The 27,543-nt window shown below is 38.4% G+C and overlaps 1 protein-coding gene across 2 annotated transcripts in view; it reads left to right on the top strand.

Moving 5' to 3' along the window:
* The window catches only part of LOC139734685 (E3 ubiquitin-protein ligase MARCHF6-like), a 231,794-nt gene that overhangs the window by 45,797 nt on the left and 158,454 nt on the right, over positions 1-27,543 (top strand). For both annotated transcript variants that reach the window (XM_071645478.1, XM_071645477.1), the window contains exon 4: positions 5,009-5,152. In XM_071645478.1, coding sequence (XP_071501579.1) covers positions 5,009-5,152 — 144 coding nt within the window. The remainder of the gene's footprint in view (positions 1-5,008; positions 5,153-27,543) is intronic.

The raw sequence follows: 27,543 nt of genomic DNA, 5'->3' as shown, positions 1-27,543 counted from the left end.
TCACATCAATACCCTCATAACTAATCAAAGTCAAATTGCTTAGAGGTTATGGTAACTTTGCCATCCGAAGGTAAATACAATACCATGGTAGCAATGCTCTACAGTCAATAAAAATCAGGGTATCCCTGTAATTTACAATCAGCAGCAAAACCACAACAAAAACTAAAATGCTACTTGTACAAGGCCCAGGTAATCATCTCTTCAGTATAAAACCAAATTTGAAGATGATCTGCTGAGTAAATGTTAAGTTATTGCAAGATGAGAATAGGACAGATGTGCGTGTGAATGGATGACTGCAACAACATAAAAACTCCTGCAACCATCTTTGACAGAGGCTCAAAAAAGAATAATCAGCGTTAATTCATGTAAATCTTCGTTGTTGGAGTGATTGACTACATGCATATGCAGTACTGCATTCATTTAGCAAAACATGCGTTAATTTTCTGCCCAATGAACGATCGACAGTCAAAAATTTGGTCAAGATGTCAAAGGCTTGACAAAATATTCCAACATATTTGAGGTTTACATTTTATATGTATTATTGCTTACCTCCCATATTTCCGTTTGAAATATAGTACAGGATGCACAGATTAGAAGTTGGTAGTCAGGACATCTGTCTCTTTCTTTTTTTTTTTTTCTCTTGTCCGTAGTTGGCTCTGGTTTGCAGGGTCCATTTTGTCCACTTTGTGCTAATTCTGGTCGAAAATACAATTAACGAAAACTTAAATACATTGTAATTATCATTTTTATGAGTGAAACAGGATAATCATACTGCAAAAAAAAAAAAAAAAACACATTCATGAATCAGAATTAATCATCACGATCTCATGAATCCCTTAGTATGAGATTTTGGATCTTCAGATCACTGTCAACATTAATTTGTATTACATGTAATACATTAATCATGTTATTGTTATTATCATCTTTGATGCTCTAAAGCCATATCTTACCGAAAATGAATTATATAGGATGGAAGTTATCTTAACACCTGTAATTCCTGTACACAAATATTTGATTGTATCATGCTCTCATTTGTATGTGGATTAGGATATGATTTCCTTGCATAAATCGGTTTGTATTCATGAGATGATATTCTTAATTTCAAATCGTTGACGCTAACTTGTGAGCTGGAAAGGGCATTCACATCGCAGTCAAGACATCTTTCTATCTCCCCCTCACTCTAGCGGATGTGATCTCAAACTCAGCATGTCCATTTGTTGCTGACACCTTGATAAAAATAAAGAACAATACATCACAGCATATTACCCTTACGTCATACTTAACGCAACAAAATAATAATGGAAAGTTAATTGATTTGAGACTACAGACGTATTTTCATCTGTGCACACATTAAACACTTGTGCCAATTGACATGGTTGAGAAATATTTCATTACATATAATATCTTACTTGATTACATTTATGTTTGATTTTTATATGATCTCATCTTCAGTAGATAGAATACCGTTCTTTCATATGATCCTCTACAATAGAACATGCAATGAATTTACAAGAAAACAAGAATACACATTTGATCATAGATTTGCTCCCCTTCTTACATAAATGGAGATACACGTGTATAAGATTATTCTCCTCTCTTTGTTTGCAAAGTACTTGTACATTGCATTGTAATGCAACTGTCAAAGTGCAAAGATGCTTGTTACAATTTATTCAAATGGAATAGGAATATTTAATACTCAATGTATTTAGATTTGGCATTATTTTCAACTAGGCACTTAAGTGATACATTTGATAATCAAACACTTAGTAAGTTAGCATTTAAAAGATATTTCAAATTAGACGGCTATAATATATTTAAGACATTTACCGTTTCTTACTTTCTGGTTGTTCTGCACTTTGTTGCAGGTAGAAAGAGCTCAGTCTTTACAACTAGATTTTGGCAGGTCAGGATAGGCCTATGTCTCTCTCTCTCTCTGGCGAAGTTTGAAGACAAGACTCGGTCTGTCCACTTGTTGGTACATCTAGCTGAAAACAGAAATCAACATGACTCAAATATTTTTTTTTTCATCTTTAAAGCAGAGCATTATAAGTTAACAGTGAACAAAAAATAAAACCAAATTGAAATTTGATTGTTTTGAAAAGGCATCTTGACATTGACATAATTTTCTTTATTCCCCATGCAAATCGATTATAACTATAAATATATCTCTGTTATTAAGATTAGGAGAGGTTGGCAGTCAGGACTGAACACTTTCTCTCCCCCCCCCCCCCCATCTCTCTCTCTCTCTCTCTCTCTCTCTCTCTCTCTCTCGGGCATATTCGAATGGCAAGATCACTTGGTTGTAGACTCGCTTTTATATAAAACACCTAGACCTAAATCCTAGACTCTTTTTCTGAACCCACAGGTCTACAATACCAGAGTGGAATCAACCTTAGACCTCTACTCTAGAGACTAGTAGTATTAGTGCTAATTCACGTTAGAGCTAATGTTCGGATTATATTCTAATGTTATATCTAAAATGAACTTTTTGATCAAAGTTAGCCTACATATTATAGTATATGCATAGATTTTAGAACCTCTAGATGTCTAAACTTAGGTCTAGCTAGGCCTTGTTAGCTGGGTCTTTACAACAAAACTGCCTAGATATGAGTAGTAGGTTACTAGAAACCTCTAACGTTAGGTAGAATCAGCGGCTCAGATCTTGACTAAAGTTAGACCAAGATCCTAATTCCAGATGCCAGCTATTTATACTTCAGACCCCCGTCCCTAGATTTTATATTGTAGGTCTAGTATATTAGACTCTAAACGTTGGTAGATCTACATCTACACGTACACCTTCTGTATAGACTACAGCCCCTTGCCCTGGACCTGGCTCTAGCCCTACAAATACATCTAACCAGCGCAGTAACGTTAGTAGTAGTGGACCTGTACTGTCTACGTTATACAACTGCTAATGTGCTAACGTTAGGTGTTAAGTTCATTGTGATTATACTATAGCCATAGGGCCTAGCCCGATTGAATTGTTTTGGCATAATAACAGGCGTAGCCGTACATTCTAACACTAAACACTAACGTTAGAGTAACAGTAACCCCTAACGTTAGCTAGAATGAAAACACTAGTATGCAGTAACAGTAAGGTAGAGAGAATGTAACCGTTAGATAGATTTTTAGACCTAATAGTAGACGAGGATTCAGTCTAACTGCATGTGATGAGGCCATAGATTACAAACCTAGATCGAACGAACAAGACACCTAAATCTAGACGTAGACCTAATGTTTGTTAGGCCCCTTTTCGCACCGTGTCAAGACATGCTTTACGGAATAATCGGTGTTCCACTAACAAGCACCGCCGGCACGGTCGGGTGGCGGCCCGGGGGTTGGTAGGCATGCCCACGGGATCGGTGCAAAATACAGTAATTAAAGACATCGGCCAAGACATCGGCCTAACGTTAGATTCTACTAGCGCTTGAACCTTGATATTAACCAAGTCTCAGATCAATGTTGTGTATGTAACTGTTAGATCAAAACAGATTTTAAAGTTCCCTTATGCAGTGCAATAAAGAACTATGTATTTATTTACTAACTTATTTACATTCGAAGGAAATAGTCCCCTTTTCAGTCACCACGTTTCCAGTTCAACAACCGAAACATGCAGCTCTCGCGCGAGAGATTTTACCTGTAGCTAGCTAGCTCGTATGGTAGGGCTAGGGTAGACATACGCACACGTATTAAGTATTCGCGCGCACACAAGCAGCGCAGGGCTACTGGAAAATGCTCGAAAATGCAATTTCTGAGTTCCTGCACGTTCAGAGTTGTGATTAAAAGTAAAAATTTCTTCAAGAAAACTAGAAATAATATTGACACATTCAATTAAAGAAGCATTTGTAGTTTTATAAAACATTGAATTACTTTTGGAAGATCATCTTATTAGCTTGGAAAAACAAACTTTGCAGAACGTTAATCAATCTGTGAATATTATTTCGAGAAAACAACACCCAAACATTTGAGAGCCCCATATATGGCTGTACAAAATGACTTTTTAAAATGCTAAGGAAACACATTTGAATTGCAATTTCATTAAAAGGGACAATTGAAACTCATGATCTTTCAAATATCAATTGAATGCAAGCAAAAAATAAAAATCGTGATTTTGGACATGCTTCTGAATTTTGTGCTAAAAATGACATTTTTCGGCAAAAACACGCTTGACATCCGGCTGTACGCTATTCCTTAGTATTTTTGCAAGACTTTCAGTATGAGAATGGAGCATTAACAAAAAATGCCGTCGAATCCTTATCTAGAGCCTTTTTTGAGGTTTGGCTGGTGTACTATATAAATTCTTGGGATGATTTACCTAAATAATGATTAAGAAATGTATCAAGTAGATCTTGAAAATAAACAGTACGAGTCAACGAAACTACGCTTCAAAATTCGATCATCACGGCTCGGCAAAGTCGACTGTAGGTCGTCATTGTTAGATGGTCTCCCTTTCTCTCTTTGTGTGTGTACTGTGTGTGAACAATTTTTGAGTGTTCAATATCATTCGTTGCTCAGCCAATGACTCGAAACAATGCATGTCTATCTAGTCATATCGACGGCTGTGTATGGACCTATATGTGGCAATGCGATATGAGAGGACTCGAGCGCATAATCTGTCCATGTTCTTGCGATGATTTGGGGATGTTTGGGTATGTTAAAATGTCTGAAGGTAAGCAATTTGGAAGGAAATTTGATGTAATGTATGTTTATCATGTTGGAAGTAATATGTAATTCATGTGTGTTTGTGTAGGAGTTTCAAGGAGTTGGGAATCCCCCTTTCCTCCCGTAATCATTATCAAAAAAAATCACGGCGAGATTGCGTCCGTATAATAGAGAGATCCGGATAAAGGGAGGCCGGATAAGAGAGGTTCAACTGTATTATGGCAGAGGCATACCAGTCACCATAGCGACATTTAGAGTTTCATTTTTCACCATTTGCATGGCCCATACTTTCTCTACCTGTGCCAGTTTCTTCACTGATTGAGCATAGCACTTTGTTCCTTTTCAGTCTACTCTCCGGACATGCCACCGAGGTTGCCTTTGAGGGACATTGCCTGGGGCCTGGTCAGGAACTTTGGAACAGCTGTGCTCTGCTGGGTCCACTACACCATGGTCATCTTTGCCTGGCTGGGTATCGTTCCAGTCACAGCCAGTGAGTAGCAGTCAACAGTCTTTGCATTTCCTGAGCAATTAAGGTCTTGTAGTGAAAATCTATGAAACAGAAGTGCCATTCACATTACAAGTGAAATTTTGCAAAGTTAGGGTGAAAGTTGCCAGGCAACTTTTAACATGCCCACCCCCCCCCCCAAAAAAAAAAAAAAAACTGCAAGAAAAATGGCAAGCCAGAATGCAAAGATTCGCTCTTCATGCAAAGTTTGCTGCTGCAATTTGTAATGTGACACTCACCACAGAAAAATCGCCAAGTTTGTCATGTGACTTCTGCTTACATCCTGTTAATGACTTGAAAGTCTGTGCAAATTGGGAATATATACTACTGATGGAGTGTTATGAGTGTCCGGAGTTTTCACAATGCTGCTTACTGTATAGCATTAGGACCTACTACACTATGACAAATACAGATACGTCTCTACGTACAGTGAGCACATCAAGGAAGGAGGTTATGATATCATTGGCTTTGTTGTTTGTGTGTGTGCAAAATAACTCAGAAGTTGTGTATGGATTTGGATGAAACTTAAGGGAAAGGTTGAGAATGACACAAGGAACAGATTATTAAATTTTGGTAGTGATCCAGGAATTTTTATGGATTTTATGAAGGATTTTCAATATTTTGGCAGGTAGGGTCAATGAACTTTGGAGTTCAAGCTGACCATTTTTTAGGTTTACATACGCACACTAAAGTACATGCTTTGCTTGGGTGAGGTGCCATGCAGCTGGAAGCTGATGATGCAACAAAAGGCTTCTACAGTGTATACTGTAAAATGAGGAATCTTCACATGCATTTTAATTTCGCGAATTTCACGAGAGCCAAGATTCGTGAAATCAAAATGCACATGAAGGTTCTCGTCTACATCATACGCATTGAATGTTAGAGGCAACTCGCGAAAATTTCATGCCGCAAAAAATGCTGTCGGCTCCAATTCAGGAAAAATTTCATACCCCAAAATATTGTGTTTTGGGAAATCGGGCAATTTTTAGCATGCATGTGTTTGAGTGGAAATCACTGATCTCTTTTGGAGAACAAGATCAGTGGTGGAAACGAGCTGCTTGATGGAGGTCTGGGCTCTCAAGAGTGCTTCTCTAATTAAATTTTGTTTACAGCACATCGTTCTCAAGAATCAATCATCTTGGTCACTGACTAATAGTAGTATTTATCATCGTATGAATAATGGAAAGTTGACCTGCAATGAGAGTGAGATGTCTCTGATACATTCAGAGACAAAACAAAATTTTGAAGGTACAATGAAATCAAGAGAGGGTATGAAAGCACAGCAAGTGGGGGGTAGGGGAATCTACAAGGACATAAACAGCTTCCATAGATACCCTTACTCAGACCACAGCGCGGCAAAAAGCACTCTCATTTATCGTTCTCGTATGTTTGCCAAACAATGGCATAAATACGTAATGATCTACAGCACCTCCCCATTGCACTGTTTATCACTGCAACACGTAAGGTAAAAAGCAAGCAAAATGCATATTAGATGAAGTAGAAAAATGGCCCTTATGAATACAAAATCAGCTCTGATTTAACAATGAAAATGTAATGTACGTAATCATGGCACAAATTCTGTGGTGACAAAATAGAAAGAGTCATATCATGTTCAGGGCTGCAAAATACAGTGATTTTTGCCTTGACTCCGCATTATTTTGTGCTTAAATAAATCTTTAGTGTATATTCTGCTGAAAGATATCAACTTTTGGTTATTTGATGTGTTGCATGGGTCAGGTCCATTGAAAGAAGTCAGAGAGTGCAAACCTCTTCGTTTCCTGCAGTTGCAGATTGATGGGAGCATGCTTGATTGGCTGGTGTATTCGACCCGAATCTTTAAAAATCTTCTCTAGAACCAGAAGTGATAGAGCTAAGTTAATACTATGAGTTAGTACATTGATGACTGGTGTTTCAAGGTTGTTCATGGCCCAATCAGGTTGTCCCCCCCCCCCCCCTTTGTCATGGGGGAGGGGTCCAGATGGGGACTTAAATTGTACATGTTTATCTTCTTCTTGAAAACCCCTTAATGGATTTTTACTAAACTTGGCAGGTAGTGCATATCTAAGAGTTTAGGATCTCAATTTGTTAAACTGAACACCATGCTCCCCTGGGGGGGGGGGCCCCAGGGAGCCCAAACCTCTCAATTTAAACAATATTTACAAATCTTCTTACAACTAGAAGTGATAAAAGCAAAGTTAATATTATGAGTTAGTACATTAATGACTGTAGTTTCAAGTTTGTTAATTGCAGATCCAGGGATCCAAATGTGGGCCTAAATTATACATTTATCTTATTTTTTGAAATACACCTGTAACATAAAGGATTTTCACCAAACGTGTGAGGTAACATTCCTAGGGGGATAACATCTCAATTTGCTCAAATGGGCACCGTGCTCCCCTTGGGGCCCCAGGGGCCCAAACCTTCCAAATTAAGGAATATTTTCTAGAATCAGAAGTGATGAAGCTTTAAGTCTGTTGTTTTTTTTTTTTTCAACTGCATAGTCGAATTTTTCTACGCACAGTGTACTTGGCAGTTATTTTTACCAGTGTGATGGAATATATACCTTATATGCAAATGATCAGCATGCCCCCAGCTCTCAAAGCTGCCCCCACCCCACCTCAAAGTTTACATTATTCTGAGTTAAGAGTCTGTAAGAATGCATTGGATGTGAACTTGTAGTACTCAGGTACAATTTTTGTACAATTTCAGGGTGGTCCACGAGGGGTTTTAGCATGTCGCTGCAACATGCTAAAATTCTTGTGCAACATCCTAAAAAGCCAGCAACATGCTATGCAACATCCTTAAGAATTTGCAACAAGCTCAAAGTAAAAGTATTCAAAAATGTGCAAAACATGTGCATAACATAAGAAACATCAAACTACCAGGTACTTTAGATATTTGTGTGCAAAACATGAGAGAGAACATTGAATGTAAGCAGCACAAAGAGAGATAAGCAGCAAAATATAGCCTACTATGTACTCATCGTGTGGGCTCCGCGCATATTCAATTTCTGCAATATTCTCAGATTCTGAGCTTGCAACATGCTAAAATTTCAAGTTGTGGACCACCCTGAATTTACTTCATATTATTTCTTTCTTTTTTGTCGAGCCCACCGGAGGTGTGGGGAGACTAAGGGATCACCTGCGCCGTCTGTCCATCCGTTGTCTGTCCGTCGCCGTCCGAAATGCTACAAAAACTTTAATAACTCTTTACTCTGGGCTTCAATTGCAATCAAACTTCGAGGGAAGAGGGGTCAAACAAAGTTTCACATTTTACCATATATGAAGGTCACTTCAAGGTCAAAGCTCACAGGCAGGGGTCATCAAAATTTTAGAGCCCAATGTTAAGGTTTTATGGCGCGTTTCTATTATGGGTCATAACTTTTGATCCATAGCTCCATTTGTGACTAAACTTTGTAGATGTCCCTTGGGAAGTGGATGATCACCACAAGGTCAAAGGTCACAAGCACGGGTCAATGAACTCTTAGAGCCCAATGTTAAGTTTTTATGGTGTGTTTCTATCATGGGTCATAACTTTTGATTCATAACTCCATTTGTGACTAAACTTGGATGGTAGATGTCCCTTGGGGAGTGGATGATCACCACAAGGTCAGAGGTCACAAGCAGGGGTCAACAAACTTTTAGAGCCTAATGTAAAGTTTTTATGGCGCGTTTCTATTATGGGTCATAACTTTTGATCCATAACTCCATTTGTGACTAAACTTGGATGGTAGATGTCCCTTGGGGAATGGATGGTCACCACAAGGTCAAAGGTCACAGGCAGGGTCAACAAACTTTAATCTGTTGAGGATGAGTCCCGAGTATACTCGGGCAGGTGTCTATGGGAAATGCGTGTTGTAGCAAAATCAGTCTGTCCTCAACGGGTTAAGGGCCCAATGTTAAGTTTTTATGGCATGTTTCTTTTTTGCCATAGATTTTTACCCTTTTATATCTCTTTTTAGCTCTCCTGAGCCGAAGGCTCAAGTGAGCTATTGCGATCGCTCTTCGTCCGTCGTGCGTCGTCCGTCGTGCGTAAACTTTTACATTTTCATCTTCTCTTTGAGAACCCCTAGACCGATTTTCACCAAACTTGGCAGGTATCATCCCTAGGGGTATAGGATCTCAATTTGTTCAAGTGGGCACCATACCCCTCCTGGGGGGCCCTTAGAGGGGCCCAAACCCCCCAAAATTAAGGAATCTTAAAAAATCTTCTTCTCTAGAACCAGAAGTGATACTGATAGAGCTAAGTTAATACTATGAATTAGTACATAGATGACTGTAGTTTCAAGTTTGTTCATGGCGGAATCAGGGGTGCCCCCCTTGGGACCCAGGGAGGGGGGGCTAATGGGGCCCAAATTGTACATTTTCATCTTTTTCTTGAAAATGCCATTATGAATTTTCACCAAAGTTGGCAGGTAGCATCCCTAGGGGGAAAGAATCTCATTCCCATCAAATGGGCACCATGCCCCACCTGGGGGGCCCCAGGGGGCCTTAATTTGGACCGAAATGGTAAATTTTCATCTTTTTCTTGAAAACCTTTTCACTAATTTTCACCAAACTTGGCAGGTAGCATCCCTAGGGGGATAGAATCTCAATTCCATCAAATGGGCTCCATGTCCCACTTGGGGGGCCTCAGGGGTCCAACCCCCCCACTGTAAGGAATCTTTACAGATTTTCTCTAGATCTGGAAGTGATTGAGCTAAGTTAATACAATGAGTCAGTATATTGATGACTATTGTTTCAAGTTTGTTCATGGGAGAATGGAAGGTGAACTTGCGATACTCAGGTGAGCGCGTGACCCCAGGGTCTCTTGTTATCTGTTATATCTCTTTTTTCATCTGTTATATCCCATTGCGTACAATTTCTTGTACGTGAATGGGCGAGACACATTATGGCACTTGCCTTGTTGCCTACTTCTGTTCTTTTGATTTTTAAAATAACATTTCGAGCCTGAGGAATTGCACTTGTTAGTAATGGTTGGTATAAATGCGGTTCACAAGTGAGTTCGAGGGGATTGATAACGTGCTATTGTCCTTATTTAAAGGGATTTTAATCACTAATTAGTCGGCACTTTGGTAAAATTCTAAGATGTTATTAGGAGCTGTCTTTGCATTTGTAGCATCTTCTCAGGCGGCATTACTGAAGTCTAGATCTAGTCAAGTTAGTGGTGAGACAGTTTTTCATGACGAAGAGCTAAATTTTGCCATTCACGTCTGTGTGATTGTGACTGAGCTAGGACTCGGTAGATGAAAAAATTTTCACATTGAAACCCCAGTTTATATGTATAAATGTCTCCCCAAAATACCTCATAATCTAAACACTCTATATCCCCAAGCCAAAACTTTTGAGATTTTCCCACAGGCACACTTTCTCTATGGCATGTGTTAAAATCTATTTGTTGAAATCTTTACTAAAGTATGCCCCAGAGTGCACCATGTAAAATTTAAAATTTTTAAACTTCCCTCCAGTAGAAAGGGTGGTGGGGGAGACACTCCCCTTCCACACCATCCCCAACCCCTCTCCCCACCACCGTCGCTTTGGTTGATCAGATTTGGTTGCTTGCTCCTTCAGACTAGTCACAGTAGGCAGGGCTGCACACTGGCGCCGGTCCGACGGTCAAAGACCGGTAAAAGTCACTGTCGGACCGGTAACTTTTCAGGAAATCCACAAGTTACCGGTCCGACATGACCAGTAAAAAAAAAAGGCATTGGTGGGGTCAGTAGAAAGAAAAAGAGCATCCCCGATCAGGGAGAAACAGAATGCAAGATATCGCACTGTTCAACAAGTTTTACGCAAGTTTTCGTTTATGTCTACCGGTGCAATTTGTACAGTAAACATAGTTTTGAGCACTAGCAGTCGACCAGTTATTCGTGCTCGCTTGCGCATTTGGCGCTGCTCACGCACTGCCATGCAATGCAATACATGCAAGGCATGTACAGTGCTTGCGATCGGTGGTCATGCCAGACAAGAAACATTGATAGAAGCGCACGCATTTCTGGGTCATTTTACTCGGGATTTTTTAACACAAGATCGATCCGATCCCGGCTTCGCAGCAGCGTGGCAGTTATGTTATAACTAATTTGCTTGTGTCGATTTTTAGAAAAAGTAAAAAGACATTCGATATTCAGCGATACAGTAAATGGATCTGATTGCATTTATTTGCATTTTACACAGTCATTTCACAAATGAATATTTTCATTCGTTCAGAATGGTCTCATAATGAAGATAGGCGCAAAAAGATGTATGATTTTGAAAACGCATGCACAAATGCGAAGAAATTATCGGGAGAAAGATAAAGAACGCATTTTCAACCATTCTGGTGCATGTATCACAAAAGATTACACCCGAAATAATTAATGACATATCGCAATCCCGCCGATATTTGATGTAAAAATAGGCGCTAAAAGGATCGTGAATTCGGCCGTGACGTATAGGCATGTACGCAATGCGAAGTGATTATTGTGTGAAAAATACAGGACACATTTTTAACCCCTTTTGGCCTGTGCATCATAAAGATTACAGCCGAATAATAATTCATAAAATCATCGCAATCCCGTTGAAGTTTGAGGAAACGATAGGCGCAAAAGAATCATGATTTTTGGCCGTGTCGTGTATCTTTTTAGAACGCATTTACGAAATGCGAAGAGTTTATCGGGGAAAAATAAAGGACACATTTTCAACCCCTTTTGGCGCGTGTATCATAAAAGATTACATCCGAAGTCATACATGAAATCATCGCAATCCCGCTGATATTTGAGGTAGAAATAGGCGCAAAAAGGATCGTGAATTCGGCCGTGTCGTATACCTTTAAAGAACGCATGTACGGAATGCGAAGAGATTATGGGGAGAAAAATAAAGAACGTATTTTCAACCATTCTAGCTGGTGCGTGCATCACAAAAGATTACATCCGAAGTAATTCATAAAATCGCCACAATTTGGCTGATATGTGATGTAGAAATAGGCGCTAATAGGATCGTTAATTCGGCCGTGACGTGTAGGCATGTAAGCAATCCGAAGTGATTATTGGGTGAAAAATACAGGACACATTTTCAACTCCTTTTGGCCCGTGCCTCATGAAGATTACAGCAGAATGATAATTCATGAAATCATCGCAATCCCGTTTAAGTTTGAGGAAACAATAGGCGCAAAAAGAATCATGATTTTTGACCGTGTCGTATATCTTTTAAGAACGCATTTACGAATGCGAAGAGTTTATCGGGGAAAAATAAAGGACACATTTTCAACCCCTTTTGGTGCGTGTATCATAAAAGATTACAGCCGAAGTAATTCATAAAATCATCGCAATCCCGCTGATATTTGAGGTAGAAATAGGCGCAAAAAGGATCGTGAATTTGGCCGTGTCGTATACCTTTAAAGAACGCATGTACGGAATGCGAAGAGATTATGGGGAGAAAAATAAAAAACGCATTTTTAACCATTCTAACCGGTGTGTGCATCACAAAAAGTTACATCCGAAGTAATTCATGAAATCGCATAATTCCGCTGATATTTGAGGTAGAAATAGGCGCTAAAAGTATCATGAATTCGGCCATGTGGTGCATCTTATAAGAACGCACTTACGAAATTCGAAGAGTTTATCGGGAAAAAAATAAAGGACACATTTTCAACCCCTTTTGGCGCGTGCATCAGAAAATATTACAGCCTAAGTAATTTATGAAATCGTCACAATCCCGCTAATATTTGAGGTGGAAATGGGCGCAAAAAGGATAGCGAATTCGGCCCTGCATGTCGTGTACCTTTCAAGAATGCATGCACAAATGCGAATAGATTATCGGGAGAAAAATAAAGAACCCCTTGTAGCGCGTGCATCAGAAAATATCACAGCTAAAATAATTCATTAAATCTTCACAATCCAACTGACCACCGAGAGCAGGTTACGCAGCAAGTTCGTGCGCCAATGTTGAGAAAAAGTCACAAACGCATTTGATACAGTCTGATTTTGTTCATTATCATTTTGCACTGTAATTCACCAACAAACATTCTATTTTTTCCTATCTTTTTTTTCAATTTCTTGTGCAATAAATAACGCAAGTTTTACAAAAAAAGAATATTAATCTGTAAAATGTACATGGGTTGGGGGGGGGTTACATCCATAAAAAACAAGAAAATAAGTTTGCAAGTCATTTAATTTTTTTTTAGGTTGTCGTTGTTGACCGGTAAATTTTCTGTTCAGACCGGTAAAAAATGGTAAAACGGAGCATTTACCGGTCCGACAGAGACAGGTTGGACCGGCAGAAAAAATGGGTTAGTGTGCAGCCCTGCAGTAGGTGTGTCTTCATCAGCCCGAAATTCAAACTAACGGGATATTTTGCGGTTTAGGAAAATAACCCGATATTGCGAATGTGTGTCTTCATCAGTGCAAAACAGCCCGCTTAGGGCTGCGTATGCATGCGTACTTTGCATCATCCCTTATACAAATCTGTAAAGCATGCCTCGCAAGCTTGCCGCAAGCTTGCGGGCCAGATCTTGGCAAGCTTGCGGCAAGCTTGCAGCAAGCTTGCAACAAGCTTGCAGGGTTCCAAATATTTAAATGAGCTGCCGAAAATTTGCATACTAGCTTGCTGCAACCTTGCAGGGCTAGCTCACATACCTGCAAGCTTGCACAAAGTTTTTAGCTTGCAGCAAGCTTGCCGGCCAGCTCACTGCAAGCTTGCGGGCCAGCCTGTGGCAAGCCTGCAGCAAGCTTGCAGCAAGCTTGCAGCAAGCTTGCAGCAAGCTTGCAGGGTTCCAAATATTTAAATGAGCTGCTGCAAATTTGCATACTAGCTTGCTGCAACCCTGCAGGGCTAGCTCACATACCTGCAAGCTTGCACAAAGTTTTTAGCTTGCCGCAAGCTTGCTGGCTAGCTCGCTGCAAGCTTGCGGCAAGCTTGCAGGGTTCCAAATATTCAAATGAGCAGCCGCAACCTAACATGCTAGCTTGCTGCAACCTTGCAGGGCTAGCTGACCTGCAAGCTGGCACAAAGTTTGAAACCTTGCATATTAGCTTGCCGCAACCTTGCAGGGCTACTGGTAGCTGACCTGCAAATTTGCAGCCTTGTGTATTGACTTCTGGCAACCTTGCAGGGCTAGCTGACCTGCAAGCTTGCAGGGAGTTTGCAACCTTGTGTGCTATGCCACCAGTTCGTGGAATGCTTGCTGCTAAGCTTGTCGCAAGCCTTTGCAAGCTTTTTTTTAAAAAGAAATTAAGAAATTTGATTACTATAGAGCACTCGCACAGGATACCCGTTCGAGCACTTGAAGAGTTTGTTCGCAAAAACCGATAAGTCCATTTTTAAAGATTTTGATTTACGGTTTCTCTTATAAAGTACGAATAATACCTTTAAAATGATATATTGGTCCTTACATATAAAGGTACATTTTTGAAGTTACGGTCAAAAGAAGCAAAGATTTTCTTATTATTCTCTTTATTTTTCTTGACCTTTAATCGCAAATCTCTCCATTTGGTAAATATGGACTTATCGGTTTTTGCGAACAAACTCTTCACATATCCATTGAACCAATCTCCCATCCCCCATCTGGATTACTTTAGGCCAGAATGTTGTATAATATGGCAACTGTCGCAGGATACAATAAAATCTGACGAGAAATGAGGCTGGTATATAGCACATACAAGGAATATGACCTGTCATCCTATAAAAGTTTGAACAATGAGAGCACTGGCAATGAAAACTTTTGTTACCTAGAATAACTCCCCATAAACCTCCACAGCAAGTTTGAATAAAATCCGCCAAGAAATGTGGCTGATAGAGCATGCACAAGAATGTGACTGGCATCTATAAGTTGGAGCACTGAGGGCACCACCACCACAAGCTGTTGTGTCCTACATGTACATGTAGAATGACCATTCGTTCACCGATCCTTACCAAGTCTGAATAATTAAATCCCATAAGAATTGAGGTTACATGTAGTACCATACAGCACATACAAGAAATATGACATATCCTTAAAAGTCGGAACAATGAGGACGCTGTCAATGAAAACTTTTGTTACCGGTACCTAGAATAACCCCCCACAAAACCTCCATAGCAAGCCTGAATAAAATCTGACAAGAAATGTCGCTTCTAAATAGCTTACGAATAGAGCATATATACAAGATATGTGACATGGCCTCGAAGTCGGAACACTGAAGGCGCTGTCACCACAAACTGTTATGTGTCCGTCATGTACAATGTAGATTGACCACCCGCACCTCCTTTAAAATAGCAAGTCTGAGTAAAATCCAGTGAGTAACGATCAAGTCATTGCATAAATATAAAGCATTTTTGCAAATTTTGACATGGTCAGGGTGACCTTTGAACCTGTAAAAGCTAGAACAGTGAGGGCAGCATTATCAATACACTGTAGGTATAGGTGTATAGATTTGACTATGATACCTTTACATACCAGGTACCAAATTTGAAAAAAAAATCGGTCGAGAAACAAGGCCAGCATCACACACACAAGCAGACCCTGTTGAATTTACCCTTTCATGTATAAAGACGGGACAAGCGAGGGCACCACCACCAAAAACAATAGGCACCTTGATTTCACTATGATGTACCTTTTTGCCAAATTTGAAGAAAATCTAATAAGAAATGTGGCTGATAGAGCACACACAAGAAGTGTGACGTGGCATCCAAGTCGGAACACTGAGGGCGCCATCACCACAAACTGTTGTGTCCTTCATGTAGAATGACCACCCATACACCTCCTTAGCAAGTCTGAATAAAATCCGTTGAATAACAATCAAGTTATTGCATATGGTCAGTTTCACAGTAAAGGGTGTAACTTTGATGTGGCAAGGGTCAAAAATTAAAGTTGTGTTTCCATTTCTATCTTTGCCTTTATTTTATATAGGAATGTCTATATTTTCAATATTTTGTCATTCCAGAGCTTAATTCTTAGGCTAAATATGAAAAATGAAGTGACTATTGGGCAAGTCCAAGATAAGGTCCCCTCAGAAGGCTAAATTTCATCTTTGCTCAATATTGACATGTTTGGTATCATTTTGAAGCTTATGAGTTGAAGTTTTGATTTCCGTGGAGGAAAAAATTATATTATGTAAATTTATGCAAATTTCACGGGCTTCATTTGCATAAATGTGAAACACAGCGTTACGTATGGGACATTTATAAAAATTCATATTAATTCAAAGGAAAGCAAATGATATTTGATTAATATGCGGACATAAGAAGTTCATCACATAGTTTAACTTGTATGAAAATTTAGGGATTATGCAAATGATTATGCAAATTAGCTCGTGTCCTATCATGAGATGTCCCATACGTAACAAAATGAGGTCATTTTTTAAGGTTTTTTCTGAAATTGCTAAGGTTATTTTAATGCCCTTTTGGAAACTTCTAATTTATTCTTTAGAGAAATTAAATACCAGAGAAAAAAGAAATAAAAGTAAAAGAATTTTTTTTTATTAGGCGTTGAAATAATGTTACGTATGGGACAAATGCGTTACGTATGGGACATCCTCATACATATTGCATGTGAATGCATGTAGCTAGCTGGGAAGGTCTCTCAGTATACAAATGGTCAATCATCCTGAAGAAAGCATCCCAACATTGTAGCTACTTTTTGAGTTATAGACACTTGAAACAATACATGAACTTGACTGAACAATTTTCAGAAAGGGGGAGGGGAAAATGGCAAAATACACAATGAAAAATCATCAATAAATGGATGGTATAGTTTTTTGCAGAAATGGGGATTCAGTCTTCAACATTTAAAGAGATGATTGGAAACCAATTATATGAATTACTTATTAGAGCATAAAATCCTAAGACTAGAGGAATTCAAAGTTTATGTGATGGAGATCCAATTTGAAATGGTTGTGATATATATAATAGAAAAAAAAAGTAAAATGATTTTTTTTTATTGCAAGTGATACACAAATTGTCCTTATTCAGTTTCCAGTAGTAGCCACAACAAAATTCATGGGTGTACATACTGAGGTGTGACTCGAATCAATGACCTGACTGATAGACAGACATCATATGTCTACTCGATCACTGGGGTTCCACGCAGCAGGTATTGCTTATTTATTAAACTTAATATTTCTTGTGTCAAGTTGTTTTTTATTAAAACTAAATGGCAAACTGCCCTTCATCAATGGAAGTAAACACTTTAAACTATTCAATTTTTCAGTAGTAACTATCCTGATAAAAATAGGGCATACGTACTCAGGTTGGTCATAAAAAATATAGAATATGATTGAATGTGATTATGATGGTAAATATCTGGGGAATATTGTTCCCTTGTCAATCTGGATCAGTATTTGAGTAATTTCAACTGATTCCGCCTCAATAATTATGCAAAAATTTGTTTATGGGTATTTTGCAAAATTATTTTGCAAAATACCCATAAACATGGTTCTCCACACACTAAATGAATGGGGGACAAAGGGCATGCATACCCAGGTTGGTTATAAAAATATGATTGAATATGATTATGATGATGAATATTTGGGGAATATTGTTTCCTTGACAATCTGGATCAGTATTTGAGTAGTTTCAACTGATTTTACTTCAGTGAATATGCAAAATACCCATAAACATGGTTCTTCACACACTAAATGAATGGGGGACAAACTGTCCCATACGTAACTGTCCCATACGTAACACGTCATGTCTGTCTTTAATTAGAACCTGTAATTAGAGCTTTTTGCCTCATGACATGAAACTTACCTGTGATAATCTTGAGTGTTGTGACTTTCATCACAGTGAGTTACAAGTTGTAGAATGATATACTTTCAGAGAGTTTTGAGGTTGAAAAAAATGTTCAAAAAAACAAAAATTTTCTGGTCCCATACGTAACGGCACTTATTTTCTCTTCTAGAATATAATTGTGAAGGTCATTTTTCTCCATTTTTTACATGATTATACTTCTTCTAGATATCAATCACCATGATGAAGTTCAATATGATCACAGGCCATTAACACTATTTTTCAGGTCATTAAAGTCTCTGAATGTCCCATACGTAACGTGCGCGTTATCTTGGACTTGCCCTATTATGGAATTTTAGATAAATTTAGGTAAAAACAACAAGAATGTTTTGGTCATCCACAGCAACCAAATGAAGATAAATGGTGGATGTAATGCAACTTTTCATTTGCTGTGAACATATATTTGAAATATCAAAACACTTCTCCCCCAACAGATATTCGCTCTTGCAATTATTTGGATGTGAACTTCAAATTCCAAGGTAAAAATGGTACCTGACAAACTATTTTTAAGTTAAAAGAATGTTCTAGAAGCAAGAGCCACTCTAAACATAGCCCTAAATTATCTCTTGGTAACAAACATTTATCAACTCAAATCCCAAAGAAATTGGATTATTTTTGACAAAGTTGAAATTTTCAGACTTGTGAGTTTCGGAGGCTTCAGTTAACAAACTAGTGTGTTTCGGAGGCTTCAAAATTGCTAACACAAAGTTCTCGTCCTGTATTCACTTAAAATAATAAAACTACAGTAAGCAACTATCACTACATGCTAGAATAACAACAGAGCATCAATAAAATGTGAATAACAGTATACAGATGTACATTTTATGGCAGTGCATAATGTTTACCCTTCATACAAATTGTACTTACGTGACACTGTATTATTATAAGGAAATTGGCCTCCACAAAAGTGAATAACAAACTGTGTACACTTTGAGCAATGCTCAGTTCGAATTTGTGACATTACATGAGGCAATATGATTCTAAAGGAAACTGCAACAGTAGCAATAAAAGTACACTGATGAGGAACATCTTTTTTTTGTGGCTTAAAGTTAGCAGCAACACATGTTTCGGAGGCTTCATCATGACTGTTAATATGCAAAAATGGTCCATTTTAAGGTGATATGAAGTACAATAATGCAGCTGATTGTTTCCAAATTTATAACTAACAATGTTGTAACACATAAAATAGTATTTATTTGTATGCAGAAAAAAGACTTTCCAACATATATGTTAAGAGACAAAAAGAATATTTAAATCTTTATGCTCAGTTGCATACATACACTGTATTTGCATATCCATGACTTTGGCAATGCAGAACATGATTAGGCTACACACATGTACAGCTGTATGCATTTGTCAAACTTTTCATCATAATGCAGTAAGAATTACTTTCAATGAGTTAGAACTGTAGCTATAGACTTAATGCAAAGATTATGTTTGCTTGCTTTATAAGTGCAGTTTGTGGGATGTATATTGACATAAACCACCCATCATAATTGTTTTATATACATGTGAAATCAATTTCAACTGTTGATGAGAAAGGGATAGAAAATAGACTATGTGATGGCATGACGGTTAGATTACAACATAGCATTGTAAAATATAGAAAGGGGAAAAAAGGCTTATAAACATTCTTTTGCATATGGACCACGCCTGATATCCCCTACTATAGCTATCAAATGCAGTGATCATGGTCATTGAACAGCAATCGTAAACACTGATCAGCCATTCCATGTAAGGGTCATCATCAAACTGTCATCATCAAAATGGAGTTGGAATAATCAATATATTGGTGATATTATCATGGAGCTCAATAGAAATTGAAATGGTCAAGATCCCATTCATCTTTTTGAATCGCCTGTTGAAAAGATAAATGTACATACCCTACCCATGACTGTGTATGAATTTGAATTTTTAAAAAAAATGTTCACCAAATGTATAGTTCCCTATAATATATGATAGTTAGAATTTTACTTTCTTTTTCTGTGGTATACAAGTCACCCCTGTTTCATATCATTTTATTTTATTTTTTTAAATTCTTCAAAGGCTTCTTTTTTTATAATTATTTTATAAAATTCCAGTTTGTGTGACTCCTGTGACAGTTAGGAGGCCTGTTTTTGAAGGTACGCATTGAGAAATTGCTAACAGAACTTTTACTGTTTCTAAAAATGACAACCTTTTTAGCAAAAAATTGAAAAGCAGCAAATGTGTTTAAATATATAAGTTTGTTAGAAACCCACAAGTTTGTTTTAAATAGTATATAAACCCACAGACTACAGTTTTAACCCTTTGAATTTCAAAATAGTTAGGGGCTTGTAACTTTTTCCAGAAAAGCCAGGACTACACAGATTATAAAGATTTCAATCATTTCAATATTGTTCTTCATGAACATAACTTCTCCAGTCACCCACCCATGTAAATTACATGTACCCCATGGCAACAGGCTATTTATAAGTAGAGGTCTATATGTCATTTATAAACAATCTTATCCCAACCATTACTGTCCATTTACTGCACTGAGAACTACATCCGCAAACATGTCATAGAGTCTCACACATGTTTGCGAAGAGATGTTTCGTAACACAAGTTACATTTTGTTTAATCAAAAATAGTCAAGTGGTCACTGCCAGCATAATAAAGTATGGAAGATAGGGTATAGTATCAAGATTGTGTTGCACCTAGCATGCATCAAATCTGACATACAGATTGACATGAAAACCTGTCTGAATGAAGTAATCAAATGTCAAAATTCCAAAACAGTACCTGTGATCCAAGTCACACCACAGAAATGATAATCTGCAAGATGTTAGCTATTTTCAAATCCAATCACAAATTTATTGATTAATTACTTTCCTCCAAATAAGTATTGGAAATGAAAGCCAAAGAACTTGTTAAGAAATGGAAAGCTGAAAAAGTCAAGATTTTAGTATGGCAAAAACAAATGCCATGTGAGTAACAATGGAATGGATTTGTCAATGGGTTATAAAGGGACATGTAAAAGATTGTGTTTCAAAACTACAATGTATTACACTCAGATGATAGTGAGTCGAAAGTGTAAAAATCCAAAAAGTATATTCCACCATTTGCTCTTGATCATGCATAGAAGATACATGTACAACCTTAAATTCAAAAATAATATATTTCTTAGTTAAGTGTATGCTTCCCTCTTGAATAACCATCTATTAAAGTCCTGGAATCTTCAGGACAGGAATAGTGTTCAATTCTTTAAAAAAAGTGTATTTAACACTAAATAATCAAGTAATTGTGTGGTCTTCATTAACAAAGTCTAACCAGTCAAAAGAGTGATACAAATATGGTCACAACATTTCAACTTCTCTCAAGAGTAAAAATGAGTTATCCAACTTAAGAACATTGATGTATCCACAACTACTTGCTTTGTTGCACTACTGTTGCATGATGTGGGCATGCACGCAAGCTGGAAGTCACTTTCATTACTCACAATATCTAGCCTGTTCCATTGTTTCAAAAGGAAACCTACAAAATAAATGCTTTTCATACATTTAAACAACTATCTACATTTTGCTTGGGGGATCATTAAGTCTCATTCAGTCCAAACAGTTATTTGATAGACTTAGAATAACAAAATTGTAATCAAAACATTCCATTTACATGCTGTTAACATAAAATGAAGCCTCCGAAACATCTGGAAAATTAATTTGGTATGCCATATGTTTTTATGAAAATCATGTATGTTATGTAGAAAGTGATGGGTAAATTGTGTCTTTTTTTAGTTGATATACACTGTTTAAACATATTTGTGGGGCAACATCCTCATCTGCCTATATTTTATTGCTGAATGAAAAGGTGAGTTATGTGTGACACGTCTGCACTGTTTAAGAAAAATAGGTAAATCGTACAGTAAATCTATATTGGTGAGTAAACAAAGCCGCCAGAAAACTGAATGTGATTAAATATCTTTAGATATGTCATAAGCGATCATTGGGTGGGTGAACAATAAATCTAATTTGATTTTGTCCAGAGAAAATCACAAAAATGCAGTGTTAACATCCTTTTGAAGCCTCCGAAACCACTTTTTCTCTATAAAGTGTATTAGCTCAAAAATTATTGCAGTATCATAATGTTTTTATTATTTTTGTTGTCTGTCCATGTCTGTTGATGATTTCATGGCATAATTTGGGGCAGACACTCAAAGAATTTATCAGAAATGTGAAATTAGATGTTTTTGCTGTTTCGGAGGCTTCCATGCGTCTCGGAGGCTTCACGTGTTAACGGAAAATTTGTATTGTCTCCTATCTTCAGAGAGTTTGGCGGATCTTAACTATTTTTGGTCTATTAGGTTAGGGCCCCATATCCTACATTTTGACATATAGATTAGGTCGCTTCTCTTATCTATATTCATATTATTTGACTAAACACTTTGTTTTGGAGGCTTCAAAACTGCTAACGGAAATTTCACTTGATGGAATAAAATTATCACAAAATTTCAAATAGCCCTAGAATGAAGTAAACTTTGATGTAAGTCTAAAGTTTAGCTGTACCTTACTATTTTCAGCATGAAAGAAAGTAACCAAAACACATCCACTGATCATTACTGTCCATCAAAGTTTGTAAACAATTGTTAACGGAAAATGAAGCCTCCGAAACCTCAAATTTGAAGTCATAGTATTCTAAAACAAAGGGCCAGATACAAACCAAACTAATTTGGTCATTTCAATTGACCATACAACTATGCTTTTAACATAAAAACGTAGAAAATTATTAACATTTCAAAAATGTTATATAAATTTCATTGCAACAAAATGGTCATTTTTAGGGTACATATGTGACTGTCAAAACAAAACGCATCAATACCTGGACCTGATTATGCTACCCAAGGTGGCTACTCATAAGGTGACTCACATGGGAAAAAATCTTTGAGATCTGTAAATCTATGTGTTCAGGGTGGGCCAAAAGGCTAAAAATTGAAAGTTACACCCTTTACCGTGAAACTGACCATATATAAGCACATTTGCAAATTTTGACATGATCAGGGTGACCTTTGACCCTGTAAAAGGTGGAACAGTGAGGGCAGCATTATCAATAGGTATACACGTAGGTGTATAGATTTGACTATGATACATTAATACATAGGCCTACCAAATTTGAAAAAAAAAATCGGTCAAGAAACAAGGCCAGCGTACGTTGCACACACAAGCAGACCCTGTTAAATTGACCTTATTTTCATGTATAAAGACAGAACAAGCGAGGGCGCCATCACCAGAAACAACAGACATCTTCGTTGTACCATAATACACCTTCATGCCAAATTTGAAGATGATCTACGAAGAACTGCAGCCAGTATAGAGCGCTCTCACAAGAAAATCTCTGTGGTGGACGCGGATGCAGCGGTGCAACGAGGCCAAATCCATAGTATCCTCCGAACTCTGTTCGGGGGATACAATTAGGAAATTTAATTGAAATTTGCACAAAATTGAAACATAAAAAAAAGGATAAAGTATAAATAATACACTCAAATCTGTTATACATTCATTTATTTTACTATTTAAAAAAAAAGAGGTATGCAGAATGTACCGGTACCTGGTATTGAGTTATATGTAACAATAAGACTGGGAGCATCCCACGAGACCGACACCCACGAGTCATACGGTCCACGAGACCGACATTAGGTCCATGAGTCATACAGCCCACGAGTTATATGGCTCAGGAGTCATACAGCCCATGAGTTCGACACTACGCACAAAAGGCTCATGAGACCGACACTAAGCAAACATAGCCCACGAGACCGACACTAAGCAATAAAGGCTCATGAGACCGACACTAAGCAAAGAAAGCCCACGAGACCAACAGTAGGCAAAAAAGGCCCACGAGACCGACACTAAGCTAAAAAGGCTCACTAGACCGACACTAAGCAGAGAAAGCCCACGAGACCGACAGTAGGCAAAGAAGGCCCACGAGACCGACAGGATAAACAGCGCCATCTACATGTCAATCACCTGTACAGGGTGTTCCATGAACGGAAAAATAACATACTGGCGGGTTTAATTTCGTAACGCTATCAATTGAAAGATGGTGACCATCTACATGATTATGAACGTCATCAAATATGTATTTCTACATACTTCTGGGGGGGGGGGGGGCAAGTGTGTCAGGGAGCGACATTGTTATCAAGTAGAAAAATTGAATTGTATTCTTCATGCCCCCGCCCCCCCCCCCCCAAAAAAAAAAAGAATGGAAGAATTAGTATTCTTCATCCCCCCAAAAGAGAGACAAAAACACAAAATGAATTTAAAAGAGGACAATAACGATGCATGGATTAATTTTAGAGCTTTGATAATGCCATCGTGTTATTTTTAATAGGCTTTCCCAGTTTTTAGCTAGAAGATGGACAAGATATATATTTTACCTCTTCTCTTTCCCGATTCACTAGTTGCTTATTCTATTTTAGATATTCTACCCTCCTGCCTTGACGTTTTGTAGTCAGATCTATTTGTAATTTTCTCTGTAACTATAATGTAATTCTACTGATTAAAACGTTTTATATGGCAGGGATTCACCTCAATTTTGTGGCTTGTGTTATTCTCCTCCGAAAGTCTCACGCATTCTGCGTGAGACTCAAGCATTTAGGGGCCGTCTCACGATCTCACGCATGGCACCCATTTTTCTCACGCATCGGGCGAAGTCTGCAACTTTGGCCTATAATAATGAGCATAGCTCCAAAGATTAAAGTGATAGTTGCAATTGAAGGTACATTTCCCTTTTGTCTTTCAAAATAAGTAAAAAATGGTCACTTAAGTATGCACCTGATGGCACCATTAAAAGCTAAAAATTGAAAAAGCTCCCTACCGTGGAAGGCCAAAGGGGGGAAAAACCCCTCCCACACCCTCGCTCGCTGGCACATTCGCGCGCCGAGATGCCGAGCGATGCAGAGTCATGAAAATCTCACTCATAAAATTTTTTTGAACTTGGCATCCCTGGAACAGTACATTTTATCGTGAAATACAATAGCTGTTTTTATGGATGAATCTGGTTTTTTCCGAATCCCTAACGCTACCTTAATAGAGGATTACGTTATTTTTTATTTTTTATTAATACTAAATCAACACCCTCGCAGGTTTATTGTGGAAAGATCTGTTACACACTTTTACTGTACTTTGTTCATTTTTTTTTCACAAACACACACCCATGCAAACACAATTAAAGATCCTGATCATTTCAGGGGGGAGGGGGGGGGGGGGGCAACTGATGGGGTAACACCCTGCCGGAGATGGCAACTATTCTTTTCCATCTCTCATATCTTCCTATGCTATTATCAGGACACCCTATACAATTTATTGGTCTACAGGTGGCGCTGTTCATCCTGTTGGTCTCGTGGGCCTTCTTTGCTTAGTGTCGGTCTGGTGAACCTCTTTTGCGTCATGTCGGTCTCGTGAGCCTTGTATGCGTAGCGTCGGTCTCGTGGACCTTTTAAGTGTAGTGTCGGTCTCGTGGGCTTTGTTTGCTTACTGTCGGTCTCATGAGCCTTTTGTGCGTAGTGTCGGTCTCGTGAGCCGTATAACTCCTGGGCTTATTTGACTTGATGTCGAACTCGTGGGCTTTATTTACTCAGTGTCGAACTCGTGGGCTGTATAACTGGTGGGCTGTATGACTTGTGAGCTGTATGACTCGTGGGCTGTATGACTTGTGGGCTGTATAACTTGTGGGCTGTATGACTCGTGGGTGTCGGTCTCGTGACGTGCACCCCTTTAAATGACCTCACATGGCCTTGCTTGAAGTGGTTGTTATAGGCCAAAGACGTTACATTTTCTATCCAAAGAAAATCCAAAGAAAATATTCTGATTATCAAACTAGACAGACGAGATGTGGCCAATAATCGTGGACATTATAAGATTTTGTTCAGTTCCAAGTCTTACGTTGCATGTCTTTTAAAGATATCAGCTTTGCATACCTTCAAATCCTTTTAGCCAGCTTGATTCTTTTAATAGTCATAGCTGTAACTTTGTACAATTTTGGTAATTTGTTAGTGGAACAATCAGAAGACAGATGGAAATGTAATGTTGCACCTTGACACAATTTACAAACAAATGACTGAAGGCTTAACATACAAAAATTTGTTTATCTGACAGGATCACCTTAGGCAAGAGTTACAATGCCATTCTTAAGCAATAATAATTTCCTGTCGACTGACATGTACATATGATAATACGACATTCACAATGGTTAGTGTTACAGTTCTTTATGTATTGTACATTTAGGGGAAGTTACAATGATTAATTTGTTAAAATGTGTAGATTATTGAGGTTTATGGGGAATGAAAATATGGTGAAGTTATTCAGCATCTTAATGCATGCAGTTAGTTATAATAGTATTGTGCGGGGCGTGCGTTTACAGCACGCGGTATGAATAAGAGTCTGTACGGCAACTGACAAATGGCAGTTGCGTTCTAGCCACGGCCGGGTAAGGACAGTGTTTGGGTCGTCCGTATACAAGCAGTTGGTGAGATTGCGAAGGGTTGAGGGCCACCCCGCGAGATACTTTCCGATGTGTTATTCGCCCATCTCCGAAAATAAAGTAAAGTGCTTGTGCCATATACAATTCAATTACCGCGACAATCACCGGTGTGTTTATTTGTGATATCTTTTATGTACGAATGCGGTGATATATGAGAGAGAGTTGAGTCCTTCAAGTATGCCAAGACAGGAGAGTCCCGACCTCGATCACAACGGTCCCGGTTGTGTTACAGTATTAATCAATTTCATACCTTGAACAGAATTATTGTCCTTAAATCTAAGCTGCACACAGAAACAGTCAAACCGCCATTTTGAATTTCAGAGTGAAGAAAGTAACTTTCTTTTTTGTAACTGAGAGGGCACCAGGCAATTTTCTCTATCCATTAACCTATAAGTTTGCGACAAGCTTGCGACAAGCTTGCAAAGATTTTGATTGTGGCCATACAGTTGCAGTAAGCTTGTGGTAAGCTTGCAGAATTTGCTCTAACAATTTACCCACAAGCTTTAGCTTGGGACAAGCTCACGAAGATTTTGACTGCATTTTGCATGCTTGCGAAGTTCTAACCCGCAAGCTTGCAGCAAGCATGCAAAGATTTTGATCACAGTTCACAAGCTTGAAGTAAGCTTGAGGAGTTTTCTTTAACAACCTGCAAGCTTGCGACAAGCTCACAGAAATTCTGATAATGACCTGCAAGCTTGTGGTAAGCTTGCAGAGATTTCTGCATTACTTGCAAGCTTACGGCCAGCTTGCAGAGCTGTTAGTTGTCTCACTGCAAGCTTGTCATAAGCTTGCACAGCTTTCATATGGTCGTGCAAACTTATCTGCAAGCTTGCGACACAATCTGCAAGCTTGCGATTATTTTTGCAATCATATCTGCGACCTTGCAATCGTCCACAAGCTAATGGTAAGTTGCTGCAAGCTTACCGCAAGCTTGCCGCAAGCTTACCGCAAGCTTGCAGCAAGCTTACCAGGGGATGCCAAGTTTGTATCATGCTTGCAGTAAGATGGCAATAAGCATGCGCAAGCTTGCACTCTTTAATACAAGCTAATTAAGGTTGCCGCAAGCTTACCGCAAGCTTGCTGCAAGCTTGCCGCAACCTAAGATTTTTATAAGGGATTACTCTGATTAGCGTGCAGTTTGACAGTGGA

This window comes from Diadema antillarum, unplaced genomic scaffold, assembly GCF_040938485.1.
Source record: "Diadema antillarum isolate AM-2024a unplaced genomic scaffold, OU_Dant_1.0 seq00000539_RagTag, whole genome shotgun sequence".
Lineage (NCBI taxonomy): Eukaryota > Metazoa > Echinodermata > Echinoidea > Diadematoida > Diadematidae > Diadema > Diadema antillarum.
Note: the sequence above shows the minus strand (reverse complement) of the source record. Positions and strands in the feature narration are given on the sequence as shown.